The sequence below is a fragment of the Cydia splendana genome, chromosome 8 (genome assembly GCF_910591565.1).
Source record: "Cydia splendana chromosome 8, ilCydSple1.2, whole genome shotgun sequence".
NCBI classification, from domain to species: Eukaryota; Metazoa; Arthropoda; class Insecta; order Lepidoptera; family Tortricidae; genus Cydia; species Cydia splendana.
In genome coordinates, this window is record NC_085967.1 from 3,668,250 (window position 1) to 3,690,999 (window position 22,750).

Sequence of the window (22,750 nt, forward strand, 5' to 3'; positions counted from 1 at the left end):
ATATCCAATTACTTACCTATGGGCGTTAAAAAGCGCCAACTTTCGTTTTCGCTGAAAAACATTAAGTCCAAAATCGAGTTCATTTACCGGTCTACCGGGCCAAATGAACTGAAGCCGGCAAGATACGGCCAAGACTAATTTTCAATTAAAACTTCATCAAAGTTAAGCTAGGAACAAACTCTTGGTGGCTGGCTTGCTTCAAAGGAGGCAGCGATATATGCTAACTATGTATCTATTGCGAGATCGAGGAGTTAGTGGCCGAACCCAATATTGTCGGCGAAACGAAAGCGTACAGCCTTGGCTGGTTCGGTCACCTACTCAGAATGGGAGAGGAGCGGGCTGTCAATGTATCGCTGGGAAGACAGTGTGACGGAGGATCTGCTTCAGCTTCGCGTCAGTAACTGGCAGGAAGTTGCGCAGGATCGGGACAGGTGGCATGCTCTCGTTTCGGAGGCCAAGATTCTCTTTGGATCGCTGAGCCAAATTAGTTAGTTAGTTAGTGTATCTATTGCAGCATTTAGTTTGTCCGTTTCTGGACATATGCCTCCTCCAAATCTGCCTAAGACTTTCTGTCCCTTGCTACTTGGAACCAGTTGTGGCCCGCGTGTCCCTAACCTCGTAAGTCCAAAGTTTGAATTTGGAACTATCTTTTATTTGTATTAAGAGTTCAAAACTCGAATCTAATTTGTACTTGTACAAGTACGCGGGGCCTTACGAGGATAAGTCGTTCATCCATCTTTCTGGTGAGCGACCCCAGCCCCTCTGATCTTCCCTGGGCCTCAAGATTTTCCTGGCCCATCGTTCGGTATGGTCTGGTGCATGCGATATACATATTTAGCCACCCGTCTTTTTCTAACTGTATTGATTAAAGAGGGTCGTGTAGTCTATCTCGCGGCGAGACACTGTCGCGCCAATCATGTGCTTGGCCTCTATATAGAAAGGTCTCACATTCTATTTGATTTTGAATTTTAATTTTGACAAATCAAAATTGCATTTCTCTAGGCAAGCTTTGACGTGTGAGGTTTGTGGTCATTAAGTTTATCAAACTAATTTATTTCTCTTAGTTTGGTCAATTAGCAAAATAGGCGGGGACCGAGAACACCAAAATAAATTATTGCACTCATCGAAATGTAAACTTTTGTAGATTCAATTTTTCATTCTAACCACATGTTCATTCACACAAACATCTTGACTCGAATTTGTTGTTTCTTTTTTCATTTAAAATTAGTTTTGTAACGGTTTTTGATGTAGGGGAGTACTTAACTTCAAGACTGATAGTGATAGATCAGCAAATCCTACTTCCATTACATGAAATAATAGAAAATAGAAATAGAAATTTATTTGCTAGAAATGTGGTAGGTACAGAAGTTTGGTGTTAACATGCAATTTTGCGAGTTCAGCACATTTCGCCAATAATCTAGGCATGCAAATTATGTTTTGTTTTAACCTATATTATACTAGTGGCTCTGTGAGCTGTAGACCTCGCGAGCAGAGCTTGAAATAACATGGTGCTAAGAGCTTTAAATACACCGTGTTTTTTTTGATTTCCGTTAATTTCAAGGGTGCATTCCTGAGCTTAAATCAACTAACTTTCTCAAAGACACCGATGTTCTAATTAAGTCCATTTCGGAGATAATCCATAATTTATTTTTTTACTATAAGGCCTCTACAAGCGTGTACACTTGCCTTAGGGCCGGCTTACATATTGATTAGTGTTTAGAATGAGTTCATACATTTGCTACTAAACTTAAGTACAATCTCGGTCGATTGATGTACGGAATGACATTGATATGTCACAGATTTCAATTGTTTGGTTGAGTTAAATGTAATGCCCGTGTTACAACAACGCTATATGCTACATTTAATTACTTTTTAAACAAAAAAAAAAACAAAAAAGAAAACAAAAAAATTTTTTTTTTTTGAAAATTAACTATGCCATTTAGTTCTTATAAACGTACTTAACTATACCCCGAAGTTAACGGAATTCAATAAAAACACGGTGTATAGTAAATTAAAGAAAAACAATACGAAATTTATGTGTAAAAAAATACAAAAAGTTATAATATCCCAGCATACAATTACTGGGGATCGAACCCAGACCCTCTGTGCAAACAGAAAAAGCGAACGTTTACAAACTGAGCCAAATAGTTCTTAGATGGGTTGACGAAATTTAGCTACTCCTTCTCAAATTAAAATTAGTTAAAATTAAATATCTAAATACCGCCTAAACCAGCGATAATTTTTTTCTGCATTTTTTGCTATTAACTCTGTAAACATGTTTCAAAAAGAAAAAAGTCTTATGATATCGATACGACTATTTGTTTAGGCGCCAGGTATCACGACTCCGCCATTTTTAAAAATTTCCAAAAACCGGATTGACAAAAAAATTTTATTTAGTCATAAAATTCGGTCACAAAATTTCACGAGAATCGGTTAAGAATTGCGACCTGTAGAGGAGAACATCCGGACATACGAAAGCAAAATGCCCGAGTCAAAACGTAGACCTTCGCTTCGCTTCGGTCAACTATACATTACTGACACGAACTGTCATGTGCTATTTAGTAACGATAAAGTAATAATATCCCTAATTATTACTCGTACCTAAGCCCTAGTTCAACCGCTTTCCTCCTATATTTGTACCACAGCAGTATCCTAGATAAGATCTGCTATAAGCTCACTAAAACTGCAGGAAGCGTGAAAACTGCCGGTAAATATTTAGCTCCAGTTAGCCCGTTATTGCCCAATAACTGCGATAGTTAGTTAGTTTCAAACTAAAACTAATTTAGCTTTACTTAATATTGCTTGCGCCTAGCAAAGTTTCCGTTTCAAAGGTTTCCTATGCTAGTATTACAGTGAATCGAATTTGATAAGCTTATTGTATGTATTTTCTCACTGAATTTGGTGTCTGTCTGTCAAATTCCAAGTAAAATGTAACCCACTTATTTGCCCAGGTTGATATATAGCCGTAAAAAATATAGCCATTGTAAAGAAATAATTAATTTAGTATTTTAATTTTAATTTTGAACTCGATTTTAACGGTATAACTGTAATTTTATTTTGACATGTAAATTTTGGCTTTATGAATAAATGAGTATGAGTTAAATATTTACCACCTTATTCTTCTAGCCTATAACTTTAATTCAAATTTTCTTAATTGGATTAGATTAAGATGTTCAGCAAATCCCATATGTGCCAAAACTAGTAGATATTTAGCACAAGTAGTGTTTGTCACTTATTCAGACGAGATTTTTGCGAAATATTTTATTCGGTCCATTAAATTTTATAACTCAAACCAAGTCAGTAAAAAATTCTTAAATCGCGAACCCTTTGTTTACAAAAAAAATCCAAGTCGTGAATTTTAGTAAAATTGGATGATTTTACAATCTCCGTTCGCCATTGGTATTCACTGAGTTTTGCCACCCATAAAATATCTCCCGAGATATGTTCTAAATTAATATTTTATCGGGGGATTCGTGTGACAGGCCCAGTCTACCTTCATTTAGAAAAGTCGTATGCGCCAGCGTGGACGCAGTAAAATGACCTTTCGTAAACCTTAACGCAACAGCGTAAGGTCTACCGACGGTCAGCAAAGAATGTTATGTTTTACTACTTTTTAGTAAAAGGCAGCCAAAGGACACGGAATAGGATTCTTATCTGATGAAGTGATATCGCTGGCAGATGAGTGGGACTGACGGATCAAGGGATTGAATTGGGAATTTAGGTCTTAAAGCGAATAGGGGATCGTGAAACTTAGTGTGTGGTCTATGCAGTTACATATGTTTTGTTAGGTTAGGTTTCCACTGCATTGGTTGCACTCAAGTGCTGAGAATTATTATTATCAGATATTAAAGTTAATATGAAAAAAAATATTTAAACTGTCTACGTATTTATGCGTGTAGATCTGCATCCTGTTTTGGACATATTTTTTATATTATGTAGTATGCTCACCCAGGCCTAGAATCGGTTGACACCTCATTCTTTTTAACCGGGTAATTTTTTTACGATACGGTATGTGGGCCACATGCCACAAATATGCCCACATACATATAGGTTGATTCTGAAATGTGTACAGAACTGTCAAAATTCTCATGTAGAATCAGGTCCAGCTTTCGTCGATTCATCTACCTATACCTTGACTGGTATATTGCATGATAAGTGATAACCCTTGTTTCCCAGATTTCCTGTCTATTAGCATTAATTTCAAATAATGTGTATATTATCAATTAACTGAATTTTTATTTAATTGTTACAGCGCGAGGGAGCGGCGCGCAGCGATGCGGAGCGCGAGCGGCGCGCGCGCAGCGACTGGGAGGCGCGGGCGCGCGCCGCCGAGGCCGACGCGGCGCGGCTCGCGGGCAAGCTGCACGCTGCCCAGCGCGAGATATCCAGGTACAGTGTTAGGGCCATGTTACAGCGCGAGGGAGCGGCGCAGTGATGCGGAGCGCGAGCGGCGCGCGCGCAGCGACTGGGAGGCGCGGGCGCGCGCCGCCGAGGCCGACGCGGCGCGGCTCGCTGGCAAGCTGCACGCTGCCCAGCGCGAGATATCCAGGTACAGTGTTATGCCATTTCTTTCACTCTTGGTTGGTCTTTATAAGGGTAAAGGAGATAGCATTATGACCTCAGTCGCCAATTGGTATTGCGGTGAGTATAGCTTCTCCTGAGCGTCGGAGTCTAGTCAACTCCATGGCTGCTGCTCGACGCAATGTTGGCGCAACTGCGCAGTAAAACACTATTTTCCATAGCGCTGACTGCGCCGACGCTCAAAATACGCTAGTATGGAGTCTCTTTTAATGAGAATACTGTAATGAGACGCACAGCGACGGGGACGCGCGTACAGCCAATAATTATGACTTATGCAATTTGCTATCGCAAAGTAGGAAATATTAGGTAAAAAGAAAAGTGAATTACAAATCTATTACATTTTTGCACATACCTACATCGAAAATCAGATAGATAAGACCGAGATTTCTGCTTTAACAATGATACATAATGTCATCGCCTCCCGTTTGATACTTTGTCGGAAGATAGTTTAGATGTTATTATAATTAAAAGAAACCGTCAGCCGGTTGTATAGCGGTGGAAAGACCGTCAGCTACTTGCATAAACATGTAAAAAATAAGCGCTGTACCTTTTTATTATAGTAATAACTAAATTATGAAACTTTGCATATAGGATTTCATCAGGCATTTCAATAAACGCCTTATGGATTTGCGGACATGATCAACTGACGGTCTTTCCACCGCGATACAACCGGCTATTTTTTTAATTCATGATAGCATCCAAACTATCATCTGACAAAGTATCAAGCGGGAGGCGATGACTGACGATATTTGCTCCTGGCCCGCGGTCTATATTAAGAATACACACAATAAAAGTACGGTCGAATTGATAACCTCCTCCTTTTTGAAGTCGGTTTTAAATACACAGACTCCACAAATGAAACAAGTATGTAACTTTGACAGTGAAACATCATACTTCGTGCAACCAGTCCTCCGAGACTGTTGGCTAGTAAACAGCCACGATCAAGCTTTGAGCTCCGTTATAATTACACTTCGTGCCCTGGGACGCGCGGAATGAATCGATGCACGCCCTAGAGAGTTTCATACAAGCTCGTTATGACTGCAACTTATGACATAATGAACTGACAGAGCAACAAGCATATACATACACAAATTATTATTCATAATGACGGGACTAAGGACTAAGGTAATCTCGTAGTAGTAGACGGATCTTTTCTAGGGGGTAATTGCACAAAAGATCCCTATGGGTCGAAGTGTATCCGTAAGGGCCCCCAAAAACAATAAGATAAGATAGGTAATCTCGTAAAATTAAGGTTTAAATTTACCTCCGACGTTTCGAGGACGGCGTTGTCCCCGTGGTCTCGGAGAAGGTCTGGTTAAATTTGACATCAACATCTTCTAGGCTAGTTTTTTTTAACTAGGTACCGGCACTTGGTCTTGTTTATATTGTTGTGTAATTTAATATGTATATATATATGTACGACTCTGGTACATAATTATATATACCGGTTTTTAATTTGAGTCTCAAGTACTGAAAATAATGAATCCCGCCTGTAAGGGTGCAGTTCAAAAATTTGCTTTTGACTATCTTAACTTTGCAATGTCTACAAGAAATATGTGGACGAGTTAAGCATACTATAATTTTGTGTATGACCTACTTGGTTGTAAAGGTTTGTTTGAACCCGATTCTGATTTTAATCATCATCATCATAATCAGTCGTTCCCTCAATGCTGAGGATCGTGACATCATGTCCTAATGTTGCTGGCCAGTCTCTTTCATAGGCTTCTTTCTGATGTGTGTGTCTGATTTTAATATCGTGATCATAAACTGTTATGGATTTGATCTGTCGGCTGTCAACATTGATTTTTTCAGAGTCGGGCTATGCCTTGACAAGTACTAGACTAGTAGTAGACTAGTTACTAAATGAAATGTCAAAATTACCACCCATTCAATACAAAATCAGCCAACTTTTTCTCACCGGCCACAATTTAAATTGGTCTATTTTTCCGAGTGTTAAAATCGCATTGTTAACTCCAACCCGTAACAGGATTGCGGCGTCCGACTGTGTTAATAAAACCGTCCAATTAAAATATTGCCCTTTACAAACAATCGACGTTCGGAAATCAAACCGAGTTGTAACTTTCCAACGAAAAATATGCTATCCAATAAGAACAGCCTTGAACATACGCCATTTTTAAATCGGCGTTCGAAAATCGAAACAGAAGCGTACGTTTCAAAAGGACGTATGTGAGTATGAAAAGCGTTTTGAGATAGGACTTTATTTAAGAACGTATATTAGGTTCGTTAGCACGCTCGAGCGTGAGACGCAGTGGGATTTTTAACTGATGTTTCATGTTTGCGGATGGTATTGTAGATTGAAATCGGAAACTGTTGTGTCTGGTGTAATTTTTGGATTCTGTTTGTCTATAATTTTAGGCTTGCTTTATGTCGATAGCTAACATAACTAACATAATTAAACGTATTCTTCATTACATAGAAACAAATTAAGTACTTAAGGTGTATTCGGGTATTACCGAATGTCGGATAATTCCGAAATTCAGATGAAAATCACCCTTAATTCCATCATAATAAAAGTCTCTTTTCGGAATTATCCGACAGTTTTCGACATTCGGAATTACCCGAGTAAACCTTACTTAGTTTTTGTACAAACACAATATTTTTTATGAAAACCTATGTACCTACTTATTTTACGGTGCCTACTCAACTTCCCTTCGTTTGACTTTTTACGGCTTATTTTTAAGTAATTATAAAAAGTATGCGCGAAAACAAATTCCATGCAAATTAAAAAAAGCTCCAATCACTTATAATAATAATAAAAAATCGAAAAAAAATTAAACCAAGGGGTATAGCTCCAATTAATACACATCAAATTGTATAAAAAATGTGTTTCATAATAAAATGTTTAAAATACGACAACGGTTTCACTCACTTGAATTTTTAGTCGCTGTTGTGTTGTATTGTGTTTCATAATGTTAATCTCCAGAGAGGGAAATGAGGACTACATTTGTATGAATACACAGTCGTCCTCTTTCCTCTTAATCAGCATTCGACTACTGTAAAATTGATTCACTCATTCCAATTTCAAACGTATCGATTTGGTATCGATAAAGGACAGTTATGGCAGTTACATTAACGGGCCGTTAAAATTGCGAACGATCCAGCTAATGGGTAGTTAGCTTGATAATTAATAGTTAGATAGCGTTTTGGCAATGTTTACAGGTAATTAAGATTAGTAGTTAAATGTATACGCAGTTTAGATAGAAGTTACTTTGATTTGTATTCTATGCTATGTTATGTAAATTGCTCAATTTTAACTAAACTGTGTAGGTTATACTGTGTGTGTGTGTGTGTGTGTGTGTGTGTGTGTGCTGTGTGTGTGTGGTTATATTGTGTGTACACTTTACGGCATTAAGTCTGCCTTTTGTATCCGTATAATGAAGTTATACATATATAAATATATAAATTATTATTCTTTTTACAATACTATATTACTGCTTGAAATCTCAGCGATGTAAAAGTTAATCTACGGTTTTATTACAAATATACCTAGTAAAATATGCCCCTCTGGACTTCATGTCAGTTAGGTAATATAAAGTCAGTAAATTTTACGAACTATTAGGTGAAGTTGGACAATTCTTTTGTAATAAGCTCATGAAAGAGGCAGCAACATAAAATGTTGTAAATTTAAAGAAGTTGGAAAATTCTTTTGTGATAAGTTCATGAAAGAGGCTGCAACATAAAATGTTGTAAATTTAAAACCTTTTACGTAGCTGTTCTCTTCTGCCTTTTATATAAAACAACGCGCTACACGTGGCTACGAAAATTTCGTAGCACATTATTTACTCGTAGCATCTACGAAATATAGCTACGTAGCACCTTATTTACCCGCATTCTCAATAGGAAGGGTCCCATTATGAAGTCTTAAACGGCTCGAAAAAATCCAATTTCAATTCATCCGGACCCCGGCAAATTGGGTCAAATCCATAACGGTCTCGCTGCCGTAAATCCCCAAGTTCGTATTTCGAACCAAGTTACGGCCCATCGGCCAATCGGACGCGCTTATCGGCGCCCAATGACACCGGCCCGATTACGCTAGAACGTAAATTCGAAAATGGAACTCAAGTTCGTTAATTACTGAACTGTTACGTTCGATATCGTGGAGTTTCGGATCTAATTTTGGAGCAATTATGAGTTTTTGAATTTGGAATTGTTTTTTTTTTTTTGTGTTGATGTTTTGTTTTTTATGTTGTCTACCAGTCACCATTATTCGATAAAAAAAATATACAACACAAAATGTTTCAACTGAGATCGAATAAATTCAAACTTCACGAGTTACAGCTATGTATATAGGATATCATAGCATGCCGTATAAATTAATTTAGGGGCATTTTAATAAAATAAGTAATATATACAGGTTTTCCCTAGCCACTGGACAAAGCCGACATGTACATTTATGCATTAGGGTATTTAGAACCAGTATACAAAGTATCATAACAATCGGTGTAGAGGTCACGAAGATATCTAATAAAATAAAAACCGGGCAAGTGCGAGTCGGACTCGCGCACGAAGCGTTCCGTACCATAATGCAAAAAAAAAAAAACAAAAAAAAAAGCAAAAAAAAAACGGCCACCCATCCAAGTACTGACCACTCCCGACGTTGCTTAACTTTGGTCAAAAATCACGTTTGTTGTATGGGAGCCCCATTTAAATCTTTATTTTGTTCTGTTTTTAGTATTTGTTGTTATAGCGGCAACAGAAATACATCATCTTTGAAAATATCAACTGTCTAGCTATCACGGTTCGTGAGATACAGCCTGGTGACAGACGGACGGACGGACGGACGGACGGACGGACGGACAGCGAAGTCTTAGTAATAGGGTCCCTATATCACTGTTAGAGCATTTCTGAGAAGTAACCCTACGTGGAATCTCAGGGTTTGTCCAATGGCTAAGGTCACTGTATATTGTGTATATTGAAAATGCAATTAGGTCAAAACTGAATGCCAAACTTTATGACATTAAATACTGCATTAAATACTCATAATTTAATTGTGGTGATAAATATGTGTGTAAATGTGTACTTAATACATCATGTTTAACGAAATAGGGTGGTTAAGAGGTAAACCTAGGTTAAGTAAGCCGATCCTTAAAAAGAGATTAAAAACATACCTTTTAGAAAATTAAACTTTGAGACAATGTGAAGACTTGTTAGGCATCTATGCATGTTAGTTTTTTATATTATAATAAGGATTACCTATTGTTTAAGTTACTAATTGTTTTGTTTAGGTGCATGATTCGATTAGTTAAGTGAGCGCTTCATTCGCCAACAAACTGGTTACAGTTTGGCGATATTGTAAATTTTGTTTATGAGCATGTACCTTTTGTGTAAAAAAAAAAAAAAAAAAACTTGCCAAGTTGTCAGTTACGAGGTACATATTTATACATATGTTTTCGATGGACAGATTAATGCAACTACAGTACGAGTAGTTACGTTCTATCCCCCTTATTCATAAAACTTATTGGCCTGATTTAGTTAAATTATGTTTTATCCCTATCTCACAAATACATAAGTCAACATGACTGATAAAGACAAACGATTATTAGCTAATTGAGACTTGTAGTGCGTTTATAAATAAGGAGGGTATTTATTTAGCAAAATATACTTATAGGTGCTAAAATACATAAGTATTTACATTTTGGGAATAAATTCCCTACACTTGTCACAAAATATATCCTGTCTGATCCAATACCATTTCCACCCTAAGCCTGCATTTCCCACCATTCCGACAATAAGTGCGCCCATCGACCCGTGGTATACGGCCGATGTCAGTCAAACAGAAATGCTGGGAATGCACACATCTGGACTGATGTAATAGAGGTGTTTACAGCGCGGACAATTAGGTATTCAAACGCTGACGATAAAACGCACTTCATGAAAGTTTCATCAGAATGTTAGGGCCTTCTTGACATGCAGATATATACAATATTTCTTCCTAATACCAATCAGCGGATGCACCCCCGCATGCGCATTAATCAGGTAAGTCTAGTGATACGAGTAATTACCACGCAAAATTTTTACTACTAAAATTCAGAACTTCGATCAGTACGCAACTTTTTAGGAATATTTCAAATTATTTTGTCAATTATTTTGATTTGTATTTTTTTAGTAGTCACACTACTATAAGTAGGTATATATAATTTATAAACTGAAATATGTCATATAATGTAGAACAGAAAAAGTGACAAAGCCCTCCAGTGGTGAAGGCCGGATGCAATATGATTTATGATATTTGTGTCAGTTTATTGATCAGTATATTGAAATGGCCCAAAGGTATTTTAAATTAGTTAAACCAAAAAAATATGTTGAATTTTATTTGAAACCAATAAGTGTCCGAATGTTAAAACAAAAGTTTTACTAACTGCATAATATTATTTGAGCGTTTAATATATATGAAGTGATACAATAGATGTAAGCTGTATTTTATGAAGTCCCACCTTTGTAAAATAAATTCAATTCGTCAAATATCCGGGGGCTATAGAGGGATTACCGACGCGGAGTAAATATTTGTATTTTATATTTATACGAGTTTATAAAAATAAAATAAAAGTTTTTCGATTATGCGTTTTGTTGTAAGTGTATCTAGTATCATGACTCATGACACCATGTTTCTGAGATCTGTTTAAGATTGGAGGTTTTATTATCCAGCTTTTGGTTAATTTTATTTATTTGAAAATCTCAAAAATTATACCTAATTGTATACAGAGAGGTAATTACTACAAATCAACCTTCTTCATAGCACCATTTAGACTCCCAAGAAATAAATTATGGGAAAATGACAGTAAGAGTCCGACGAACCTGCTGCCGAAAAAATAATATAATATGTGTACCTATGGTAGTTTTCGTTACTAACATTTTTGTTTACCTTTGTGTGTCCCACTGCTGGCCAAAAGCCTCCTCTCTCCCTTTCCAATCATCCATGTGCTGAGCAAGATCCTGCCAATCCCGCATGGAACGCATCCAAGTCATCCTGCCACCTCTTTCTCGGTCTGCCTCTGCCTCGACTACCCTGGGGATGCCAGCAAGTGGCAATTTTGGCCCGTCTGTCATCATGCATCCGGCAGACATGTCCAGCCCAGTCCTACTTTAGTCTGGCGGTCTTCACCCCAACATCGACGACTCGGGTTTTGGTGCAAAGCTCTGTGTTACTGGTGTTATACAAATAAAAAAAACAGGTATAAGTTTTGTATGTACTTCTATCCGCTATAAACTAAATGGAACACTAGTATAGACTTACTGCCGAACTGGGTAGATCTTATGAAAAAAAAAGAAGAAAAAAACATGCAAGCGTCATGATATGACTTTGAACTTAATTTCATTCCCACTACCCCAACCTCATCTACTTGGTATTCAAGACACGCTGGTGCGGTAGGCCCGGGTTCGAACCCAACCCCTGCTCATTTGTATGGTTAGCGCGGCGCTTTCAATAAATAATGAAGGTTATACGGGAATGAGTGATCATTTGATACACGTCAGTGGGTTCGGATTATCTTGGAATAATCCACGTATTTTTCAGAAATATTATGGTTACCCTTTAGAATAAGATTATGTAGGCTAAAGTAATATGAGTTGCGTGGGTACTGGGTTAGTGGATTATTTACTGTGATTGACTTGACATAACAAGGCGTTTTAACGGATTATATAGAGAAACAATCAAATTAGTCAAACCAGGAGAAAAGTAGATAGAAAAGGGACCCGTCAAAAGAAGAACAAGAAGGTATTCATCAGTTTGATATATCCTACAACAATATTTTATTTATTAATGTTCCATAAAAGTTTAATTCCTTTCTGAAGATATGTGAAAGAAGCGGTGACTAAGAAAAAAAATGCTCTTAAATGTCTTAACTCTATCCACCCTGAGGACTATAAAAAGGTCGCCCGTTCCATTCTGATTTGAATCTTTAGTTTGACAAATCAAAATTGATGTCCGTGCGTCTAGAGTATATTCTCCTCCTAGAATATATTCCTACCATTGTCAGCTGTAGTAGAATAGAAGTACTTAAAGAGAAGAATGTTGTGTTAAAACTGCATTTGCTGGCTTGTACTTCCGAAAATATTCCTCAGATTGGCCATGTTAAACGAACCAATCGTCTAGTTTTAGATCTACAACAGGCCACGTTTCCTTGCGATTCTATTACTGTTCTAATGTCGTATCTAGCTCGTAACTAAGCTGTTATCGGAGCATAAACAGTAGCCAATGGCATCAGATATCGACCGTGCGCCGGCAATATTCATGGAGGCTAATCGAACCACGGTGAAGGCCTGAGCAATACTAGTAGTTCGGTTTGTTCACTTTCTTATTAGAAATTGTTGAAAATTATGTTTCAATTGGAACCGTTTCAAAAAATAATAACAACCTGCAAATTGGGGCTAAAAGTAGACCTTCCTCCTCACTTCGTCGGTCCCTGAATAAGCTAGAAATGCACGCCAAATTTCATACTTTCTGCCGGTTGACCATTCCTTTTGAGATTTGATAGGGTTCGTAACTTGTGGGTAGGTACAATCACCCGCAATAATATGTTACACAACGAAGGCCGCAACAATATCTGACACCATCTTATTTGTAAAGCTATAAGAGCGTGTCACTCTTTTTGCGGCCTTCGAAGAGTAACATATTGCAGGTACTGTACATTATAACTGTGAAACGGATTATCTGTTCCATAAGTTACAACATTAATTTTTAATTTTATGTGGTTATGTAATAAAAATAAATTAATAAGCATAGGTACGTGTGCTAACTCGGGGCACGAGACTAAAGTGATGTTATTAAAGTTTATTACCTTAGGAGGCCCGATGTTAGGCATGACATCGAACCTCTTTCCAGTTATACAGGTTTTATAATAAAGAAATGTATAAATACAATCCTAACCTATGGATGCGGAGCGTGGCGTAGACACTGACAGTCAAAGAAGAAAACATGCTGCTAGTGGCCGAGAGGAAGATCCTTCGTAAGATACTGGGCCCAAAAAAAAGGCCGGACGGAAGCTGGTCAGTCCTTAGGAATCGTGAGATCGAAGACCTAGTGGCTGAACCCACCATCATGGGAGAGACTAAAGCTCACAGACTCCGTTGGTTGGGCCACCTTGAGAGAATGGATGAAGATCGGAATGTGAAAAAAGCAAACCTGGGCCGTCCAGCCGGAAGACGTCCTAATATCGGACTCCCCAGATATCGCTGGTGCGACATGGTGGAGGCGGATCTGCGCGAACTTCGAGTCAACAATTGGCAAGAGGTCGCACAGGACCGAGAAAAGTGGCGCTGTCTTGTGTCGGAGGCCAAGTCTCATTTTGGGTCGCTGAGCTAACGGAGTAAGTAAGTAAGTAAGTAAGTATAAATACACATCAATCAACTATTTAATAAACATCACTTTAGCGTTCGTGCCCCGAATTAGCACACGTATAACTGGTATACAGTTAGCAAAAATGGACGCTTAAAAATACAAAGCTAACTCTTATACCTTTTAACGTTGCCAAAATCCAAATAGGCAGGTTATGTTACGTAGTTATATCTCGGGCCCCGCATTGCAGCTTAGGTCAAGGCCTTTGAGATGTTGCCAAGAATCTAGACCGGGCTATGAGGCTTTAGCTGAATTTTACTTTCAACAGCGACGTGATTCAATATTTTTGTTATTTGGTCTTCATCAAATACAATTTATTTAATTTTAAGTTTCTTGATTTTTCATAAGATAAGAACGATTATAACCTAACATTTTCTGCTGATTAGATTTGCTGTTAACTCATTAATTTCAGTAACAGAAAGACTGTCAGGCCAATTCGAGCATACACTGACATCAGAATGATAGGTATTTTGAATCATGTTATTTAGTTATAGTGAATTTCACTCGTATTTGTCCGTTCGAGACGCATGATTAAATAATATCATTCTCATGTCATGTCATGTGTACGTTCGAATTGGCCTGTGTGTTTGACTTATGTGATCTGATCTGTCTATCCCAAGTTAGGTCAAAGCGGATTGGATCTATTAAACAATAAAACAAAATATTTTTTTTTCTTTGTTCATCTGGTACCAATTTTGTATGTTTTTAAATCCTAAATTCAACAACTTCAATGTAATCAGATCTTTGTTACTCGCATGCTCCACCATACTGCATACTACGAGTATAATAGCTAGCCCTGAACTTGCCCCGCCTATTTACGGCGTCATAAACTTATAAATAATAAACGGTGGGGCATCGTAAGAATACGATCGGAGGATACAGAGAGGGTGACGTTGCTTTACACGAAAAACGGTTTTGAGTTGAAAACCGCTTTTAAATTTGAACGCATCTTTATTGGATTTGGTGCTTAGTAAGTATTTTCATTGGTATCTTACGCAGATTTAAAACAAAAAATCACTCGATTAAAATTATGAAAATATTTAGTCAGTAGTTATTATTACTTTACGGCTACCACCAGTTTTGACATTGACAGATTAACTCGCGTCTACGTAAATTACTTTCTATACATCTCGCTTGCACTAATATGCGAGTACGAGCGAGATGCATAGAAAGTAAGTTACTTAAACGTGAGTGAATATGTCAATGTTAAAACTGGTGGTAGTGCTTCAGGTGTTCTTCTACCATATTCGTATATCGCATATGTGCGAGGGTATATAATCAGCGACAGCATCGCAACTGTAACGCGGCGTTTTCACGACTGCATCGCAACTAATTTGCCCCATATCTAAAAATTTATAGACCATGGAAAATACTTTTTCTTTATAGTCTGTTACTTAAAAATATAATAGCATGAAGCTATTTAAATATATACTTTAGCGGAATGAAAATCGATCACCTAGAATTGCCATAGTTCCCAAATGAGACATCAAGTGACACGCTTTTAAACGTACATTACTGAAACTTAGATGCCAATTTGATATTTCTGGTGCAAAGTTTATTTGTTTTTAACATACAAAAAACTAGAATATAGTAATAGTACACTCTCCTATTCACTCTCTGTCCATGCCTTCACTCGTCGATAACACTATATCGGACCGTATGATGGACATCAAAGTTGCCTTACCCATAAAAATACACTTTATAGCCGAATTCTTTTCTATTTCAGATTATGCTACTACATATATACATAGAATAAGCAAGTGTTATTATTTTTACAGAAATTCTGTATTTTGTTCTAGTTTTATTACAGGTACTTACTTCAGATCTAATTGTTTTAGCGTCACACGGATTATTGGTTATAACCATAATTATTTCATTTAAAATACAAGGTAGGAAAACGAAATAAAGTAAAAAGCCGCATAATCGTGTGAAAAGGTAAATTGTAATATACCCCGTTATTATTTCAAAGATAAAGATAAAGATAAAAAATAGTTTATTCAAGTAGGCATATTACAATGCGCTTATGAACGTCAAATAAAGCTATACCGGCTCCAACCGTACACCTCTGCCTCGAGAAGATTTAAATCCCGCCTCAATTGGAGGAGGGTATCCTAATACGGGACCGACAACAAACTCGGCGGGACACATCTTTTCAAAACATTATTACATCTTATAATTAACATGCATTACGAGTAATGCATTATGAGTATGCGTTTCGGATATATTAATTATTTAAATAGATACAACACAGATGACAGATGTAAGGTATTTGGTAGTATGGGTCTTGTTTCCTAAATTAAAATGTTATTTAAATAAATAAACAGGACTGATATCGCTCTAAAAGGCAGTAAAGGTATGCATTTTATGCATCAAATACAACACCCATTTTGTAGCTACCTATAGCTTACGTTCCAGTTTTTATACCTCCGAAGATAAAAGCCGTTTGTGTGCAGCGGTGTAAAAATAATAAGACACCCGATATTAACCCCTACGTCACACCCCGGGGGAACTTAATACCTCTGCGTAATCACTTTTGTGCCTTACGCCTTAGTTTACAAATACCTACTGGGTTCCTTAGCATGCCATCATACGTTAATAAGTGCCAACTCTTAGCTTTTTTCGAGTTCTCAATTACCTATATATTTGTGTTTTAAATAAAAAAAAATCTGGTTTACGGTTTTCCAATAATTTTCTGGAATATATTTTCGCCCGCGGTATATCCGTATCGATACGACATTTAAACCTTCTAAAAAAAGCGAACTCCCAAAACTACTGGTGCTACAGGTGTCCTTGGGCGACAGAAATTGCTTAGCAAGCAATTTGTTTACTCGGTTGTCTCATCTATAATACCTTTAAACGAGCAGTTCTTGTTTATATATAAGTATATTTCGGAAACTGCTGTAACGATTTCGATGAAATTTGCTATACAGGGTTACCAGCCAGATGACAGGAACTTTCCTGACATGTCAAGAATTTTGGCCTTTTGTCAGGATTTTTTTGAATTGATCGACTTTTTTATAAAGTACCTTTTTATTTACTTAAATTAATCCAAAATAATTATAAAAAAATAATAAGTGAGATCCACTCAACTTATCAATAACTTCGTAATTAGTAATTAACAAATCTTTACTCAAGCATACATACATGTTTTAGAAATCGAAATCATATCTAATATTCACATTTGCAAAGATAAAAATATAATAAGAAGTATCCTCTGCCTCTGTGATTAAAAATAATGTAGGTAAAACATCTTGTTTAATCGGACTATAAACTTACGTTGGCGACTATCGGCTCAATCGGGTAGCCATCGCTAACGGTTAGACACCCGTCAAACGTCAAAAATATGAATGTCAGGAAAAATATTCGGAAATCAGGAATTTTGTCAGGAAATTCTAAATTTGTATCTGGTAACCCTATATACAGGGGTTTTTGGGGTTGAAAAATCGATCTAGCTAGGTCTTATCTCTGGGAAAACGCGCATTTTTGAGTTTTTATATGTTTTCCGAGCAAAGCTCGGTCTCCCAGATATTATATTATGAAACGATGTTGTACAAGAATTTACGTTAACTAAGCAAATTCAACCAATTTAAAACAACAATACCTAAATAGTGTAACCGTACACGTCGTCATAATGACTGCTCTCCGTAATTGTCTGTCTGTCCGTAAGCCGACACCGAGGACTTCAAAGACGGTTTTTTCCTAATTTTGATGACGCCGGTAACTTGAGGATTACGTCATTTTGAATGGAGTCGTTAGGAATGGGGAGTTCTAATTTTGAAGACAATGGTGGCTCGCCCTCATAAAAGTACAAAGTTTTTTTGTAAATAAACAAACAAGAGCACTCATGTAATATGTTTCACGATTAGGCACCTCATTTATCATCAAAGTTTGCTCGCCACTACCACCGCCTTAAGGATGACTCACGTTAGACCGGGCCAGGGCTGGGCCGGAGCTTCCGGCGCTTCGTTTTCTATGGAAAGCACCACGTGATCACCGATCAGCCGTCATAGAAAATGACATGTCGGACTAATCAGCCCGGGCCACCCGGTCTAGCGTGAGTCATCCTTTATTCTTTTTTACAATAATGGTTGGTACCTTCTTATAAATGCAAACTAGCATAAGAATCCGTCAATATACCGGGTGTGGCCTGTAATATGAGCAAAAAATTAAACTGTAGGCTGTACTCCTCATACTGACCAACATTTGTTCAGCAACTTTAAAAAAAAACTTGTGATTCGATTTTTAATATACTTTAAAGTTTATTCTAAGACGCAATGTATTGCGAATTTTGTTATGTTTAAGGCATGACAAGCTACGTCAATCGCAATAATATGGCGTGGCGATGGCGTCCATTGAAGATAATATTTAATTTGTATGAAAAATAGAGTCTAACTAAATACTTTATAGTTTTTAAAAATTGTTGAACAAAAGTGTCACCGTTTGAGGAGTACAAACAATGTTTTAATTATTTGCTCGTGTTACAGGCCACACCCGGTATAATAACAAATTGAAATGTCTGCACTAAAAGATACAATACTCGTATAGACAGCAGGTATATATATTAATTGTTTGATAGCTTCAAATATAATTTAATTTCGCTTCTATGTCTATTTCGACACAGTAAATAAGTACATATTAATTTAGAAATTTGACCATTACACGTTTACCGATAATCTATTCGTTAAATTCGGCCTTAAATTATCCTAACTAAGTGTAGTTATCTACTATCGAATTTTTATTTTATTCACTCATAATTATTCCCACCAAACGACAATCAGTTGTTTTATTCTACCATACTGCATCCATTTATAAACAGATAGTAATTACCATTAAGATAATGCGTAATATATAATAATGTACCGAACTCTTAAGTACTCTTCTTTATGGCCACCATATGTTAGGCACTATTCAATTTAAATTCAACTCTATTATGTTAACATTAAGGTTTAAATTTCAATGCTGAATGTAAAGGATTGTAATAAAACATAAACGTAGCGCATCTTTCAGTTTTGTATTAAGTTTGTTGAGTGAATAGACGATGTTTGTTTGTTTTTAAATTGAATATAACATGCCTTATACTTTTATAACAATTTAAATGGCTTTATAAACTCAATGTTCGGAACATTAAACAACTAGGAACCGTTTACATTATTTAGATGTATTCGAAAAAAAAAAAAACTAGGTTTAACCCTACATATATTTTTACCCGCTTGAAGTAAATCATCTTCTACCTTTAAGTCTAAATATTGCGCTTGTCTTTTCCTGCTTCCAAAAGACGCAACGAACCAAAATGGCTGACATGTGACGTCACGAGGGTGGCTGGAGGGTGCAGGCTGCATTTTTATTAACTTTCTTCTCTATATTCGATTATGAAAGTAGATTATAGGATTTGTTCGGTGAAGCATTCAGTTAAGATAAGTCTGAAGTTTTAATAAAGGTAAAAAATAAATAAAAATGAACATTTATTATGTAACAATTTTTATAGTGTTCTATTAGCCCGCTAGCCAGGAATAGATTTCCTTGGCCAATAGCATCGGGCGATAACTTGTAAAGTGATTAAGAGCGATGTAGGTATATTGAACCCTCGTGGACGTCAGCTGTCGCTCCGTTGATGGGTTGAGGAACGACAGCCACTGTAACAAATCACATTACCATAATTTAAACAAGAACCTGAATTGTAACTATAATAGGTCTCATGTATGGAAAAATATTAAAATAACACTGCTACTTACTTTCCCAAGATGCTAATGATAGTTTTACATGCAAAGAGGCAGTTTTACATGATTCTGTACTCCTTTAGAGATTTACGTTTCTAATTTACCGGTTAGATATTTTGTAATGTATGTATGTATTTAAAAAAACAAATGTAACCAAACAGCTGGCATGTCATAACTCTAGCCATCGTCTGTACACCCGCCTACTTGTCAATGAAAATTAAACGGAGCACACCCTCTTTGTCACCAGGACTTTGTATTTACTAAAACTCAAATCCTCATGCGTCATCCTAAACCTTATCACCAGTATTTAAGGTTTAATTTTGAAGCGTTTTGTGGTTTAAAAGTGAAGTACAGTTTGCAACCTTAAAGTATAAACATTAAAGTTGATTTTTGCAGATGTATTTCTTGCCAACGGTAATGTTATGTTTGTAAAACCATATGGCACTCTCATCTCAGTGTTTGCGACGCTGCAATTAGTTCTTAGCGTTGTGCGTAATGAGAGATGTGTCTTGTTCTGATTATATATTATAAGGTTTTCGTTTTGTGTTGTATGGGCGTGTTGTAATGTGTTGTGTAATTTGTATTTATGGGTGCTTGTTAATATTATGAATTAGAATTAAGAAGAATAAATATTCCAGCAGTCATTTAAAATTACGAGAAGTGGTTACTGAAAATAAAATATAGGTACTTAGGTACTAATATTTATTTTTATTTGTTTCAGGTATTACACACAACACGTATTTTCCTGTTTTGGTATGAAAATATGCAAGGAGATGAGGTAAGATAAACATAGTTTATTTTCGCTCGGGGCAAGAAAAATCGTACGAGGAAAGTCGTTCTACTTAAGTATTTTTCAGTTTAATTTATTTATGCACTAGTTTTATTTTTAGTATTATCATTTCAATTTGTTTATTTTTCCCAAAAGTGTTTCTCTTACCCCATAGTTCATCTTACCCCATTTAATCTTATTTCCATTTCAGTGTATTATTGCTAGCAAGCTTGCACTGATAATGTTTAGGTACCTACTTAATTTTTATTTTATTTGATTAATAGCCAGTTCTAAAAAAATCTGTTTTTATATACACAAAATCGGTCAAATAAATCAGAGAAATGAAACTATCATTTCAGTATTTGGGATACAAAAACAAAGTTGCTTGTAACCAATTAATTCATTCCTAATTAGAAAGTATACCTTCAACTGGTTACAGGGAACTTGAATTTCTAGGATTGATTTGATTGGTTACGGGCGTGGCTAGACTGGCGGGCAGTGATGAGTTTACTGCATTCTTAACGCGAACGAACTATAGGTACATTTTAACCCAAGACTTCGAAGTGAAACTAGCGTTCGTACTACCGTCGATTACTCAAATTGGTGGATCGATCCCTATTCGCCCGCAGTAAAGTTGTGCCTCGCTTTATAGCTCGCTGCAGGCGTGGTTAGATAAATCCATGTGCATCTTAGACTACTATAGGTTCTCGACTATTTCTAATATTCAAATTACCTGTTTTAAAAAAAACTATGGAAACAATTCGAATTATTTTATCAAATACTTTGATTTGTGTTTTTTGTTTTTTTACACTAATGAATATAAATTAAAAATTGAAATAGCCACTGAAGGGCTAAGGCACTTTTTAATAGTATATCACTAGGTACACCTTATAAAAAAAAGTCCCCCGCCGCGTCTGTCTGTTTGTATGTTTGCGATAAACTCAAAAGCTACTGAACGGATTTTCATGCGGTTTTCACCTATCAATAAAGTGATTCTTGAGGAAGATTTAAGTGTATAATTTGTCAACCCGTGCGAAGCCGGGGCGGGTCGCTAGTGATAACTATTTCAGTTTATAAAAAAGACTTATATTTGTGGAAGTGGTAAAAGCTGAACAGAACCATATTAAGTAAAAATGCAATTTGAATTCAGTTTTTGGTAATGAATACAACTTTCAAGAAAGATAACTTAATAAAAAACTTATCAATTAAGTACATTATTGTTTTAACGCTCTTCGTTTTAGTACCTACACGAAATATACGAATATACTAGAGTACTTAATGTACCTTTTAGTGTTGTACTTACAGTGTAGCAATAATACTTATTGATATTTAATTACACAGCGCAGGCTTCGTCATCGTACAGATAGCTCATCCACCTCAGGTTTCGGCAAAATAAAACGTACATTTTCACATATGTCATCCGCAACACGCATCGTCAAATTTAAAAGGAAATTGGTCATTACAAAAGCATTTAGTTACATGATTACAAACACTCTGTCAAACATGAGGTGTCCTCGATTTAAAAAGGAATTGTAATTTTGATACCTGTCGCGGCTCACCTCACAAAGTGAGAATGATGCTCGGGTGATTTGAATCGAGGCAAGGGATCGAGAACCAAAGGTAACGAAACCCATAAACATGGGGTAAACACTATAAACATCCCCAATTTTACAACCTGCAGGGGTCGATTTGCATACAATGCACGTATTTGCCATTTAAATTTAAATGGAATTTAAGTTTAACATAAATAATGGACTCGTTTCGAGTCTCGAGTGTGATATCTCTTTTACTGTAGAGTCATTAAAGAAGTTCAACCGTAAAATGTAAATTAATCATGAGATGTGACACAAATTACTGATTAGCAGACCAAGAATTCACGAAACCAAAGAATCTACCTATAATACCTGTTACCTATAATATATAATACAGGATTTTGACTCTTGGAGACCCTATACATCTCTAAGGATAATTTGATAAACTATATAATCTTCTAGTTCTGACACCTAGAGACATTTACATCTCTAAATATTATAGATTTGTTGTGAGTTTTTGTACCTGTTTTTTTTTATGTAATTCGACATTAAGAAACCATAACCATCTCTAAGTAATTGTAATACGTTAGTTTGAATTGGTAGTTGCAGTTAGTTGTATTTTATAAAATTGTTCATGTATGTTATTATTTATGCTTGTATGTAAATTCAATGTTGACGTGTAAAAGTGCCCTTGTGGCCTATTTGCTGAATAAAATAAATAAATGCTATTCCAAATACTTGAAAATCTTTACCTACTTTACGAAGGTTTATTTGCTTTTCTTAAATAGTTCCCAAA

General features: G+C 36.3%; 1 protein-coding gene across 5 annotated transcripts in view; it reads left to right on the forward strand.

The window, feature by feature from the left end:
• LOC134792698 (uncharacterized) overlaps window positions 1–22,750 on the forward strand; it is a 603,576-nt gene that overhangs the window by 374,225 nt on the left and 206,601 nt on the right. For all 5 annotated transcript variants that reach the window (XM_063763987.1, XM_063763986.1, XM_063763989.1 and 2 more), the window contains one exon: window positions 4,253–4,389. In XM_063763987.1, coding sequence (XP_063620057.1) covers window positions 4,253–4,389 — 137 coding nt within the window. The remainder of the gene's footprint in view (window positions 1–4,252; window positions 4,390–22,750) is intronic.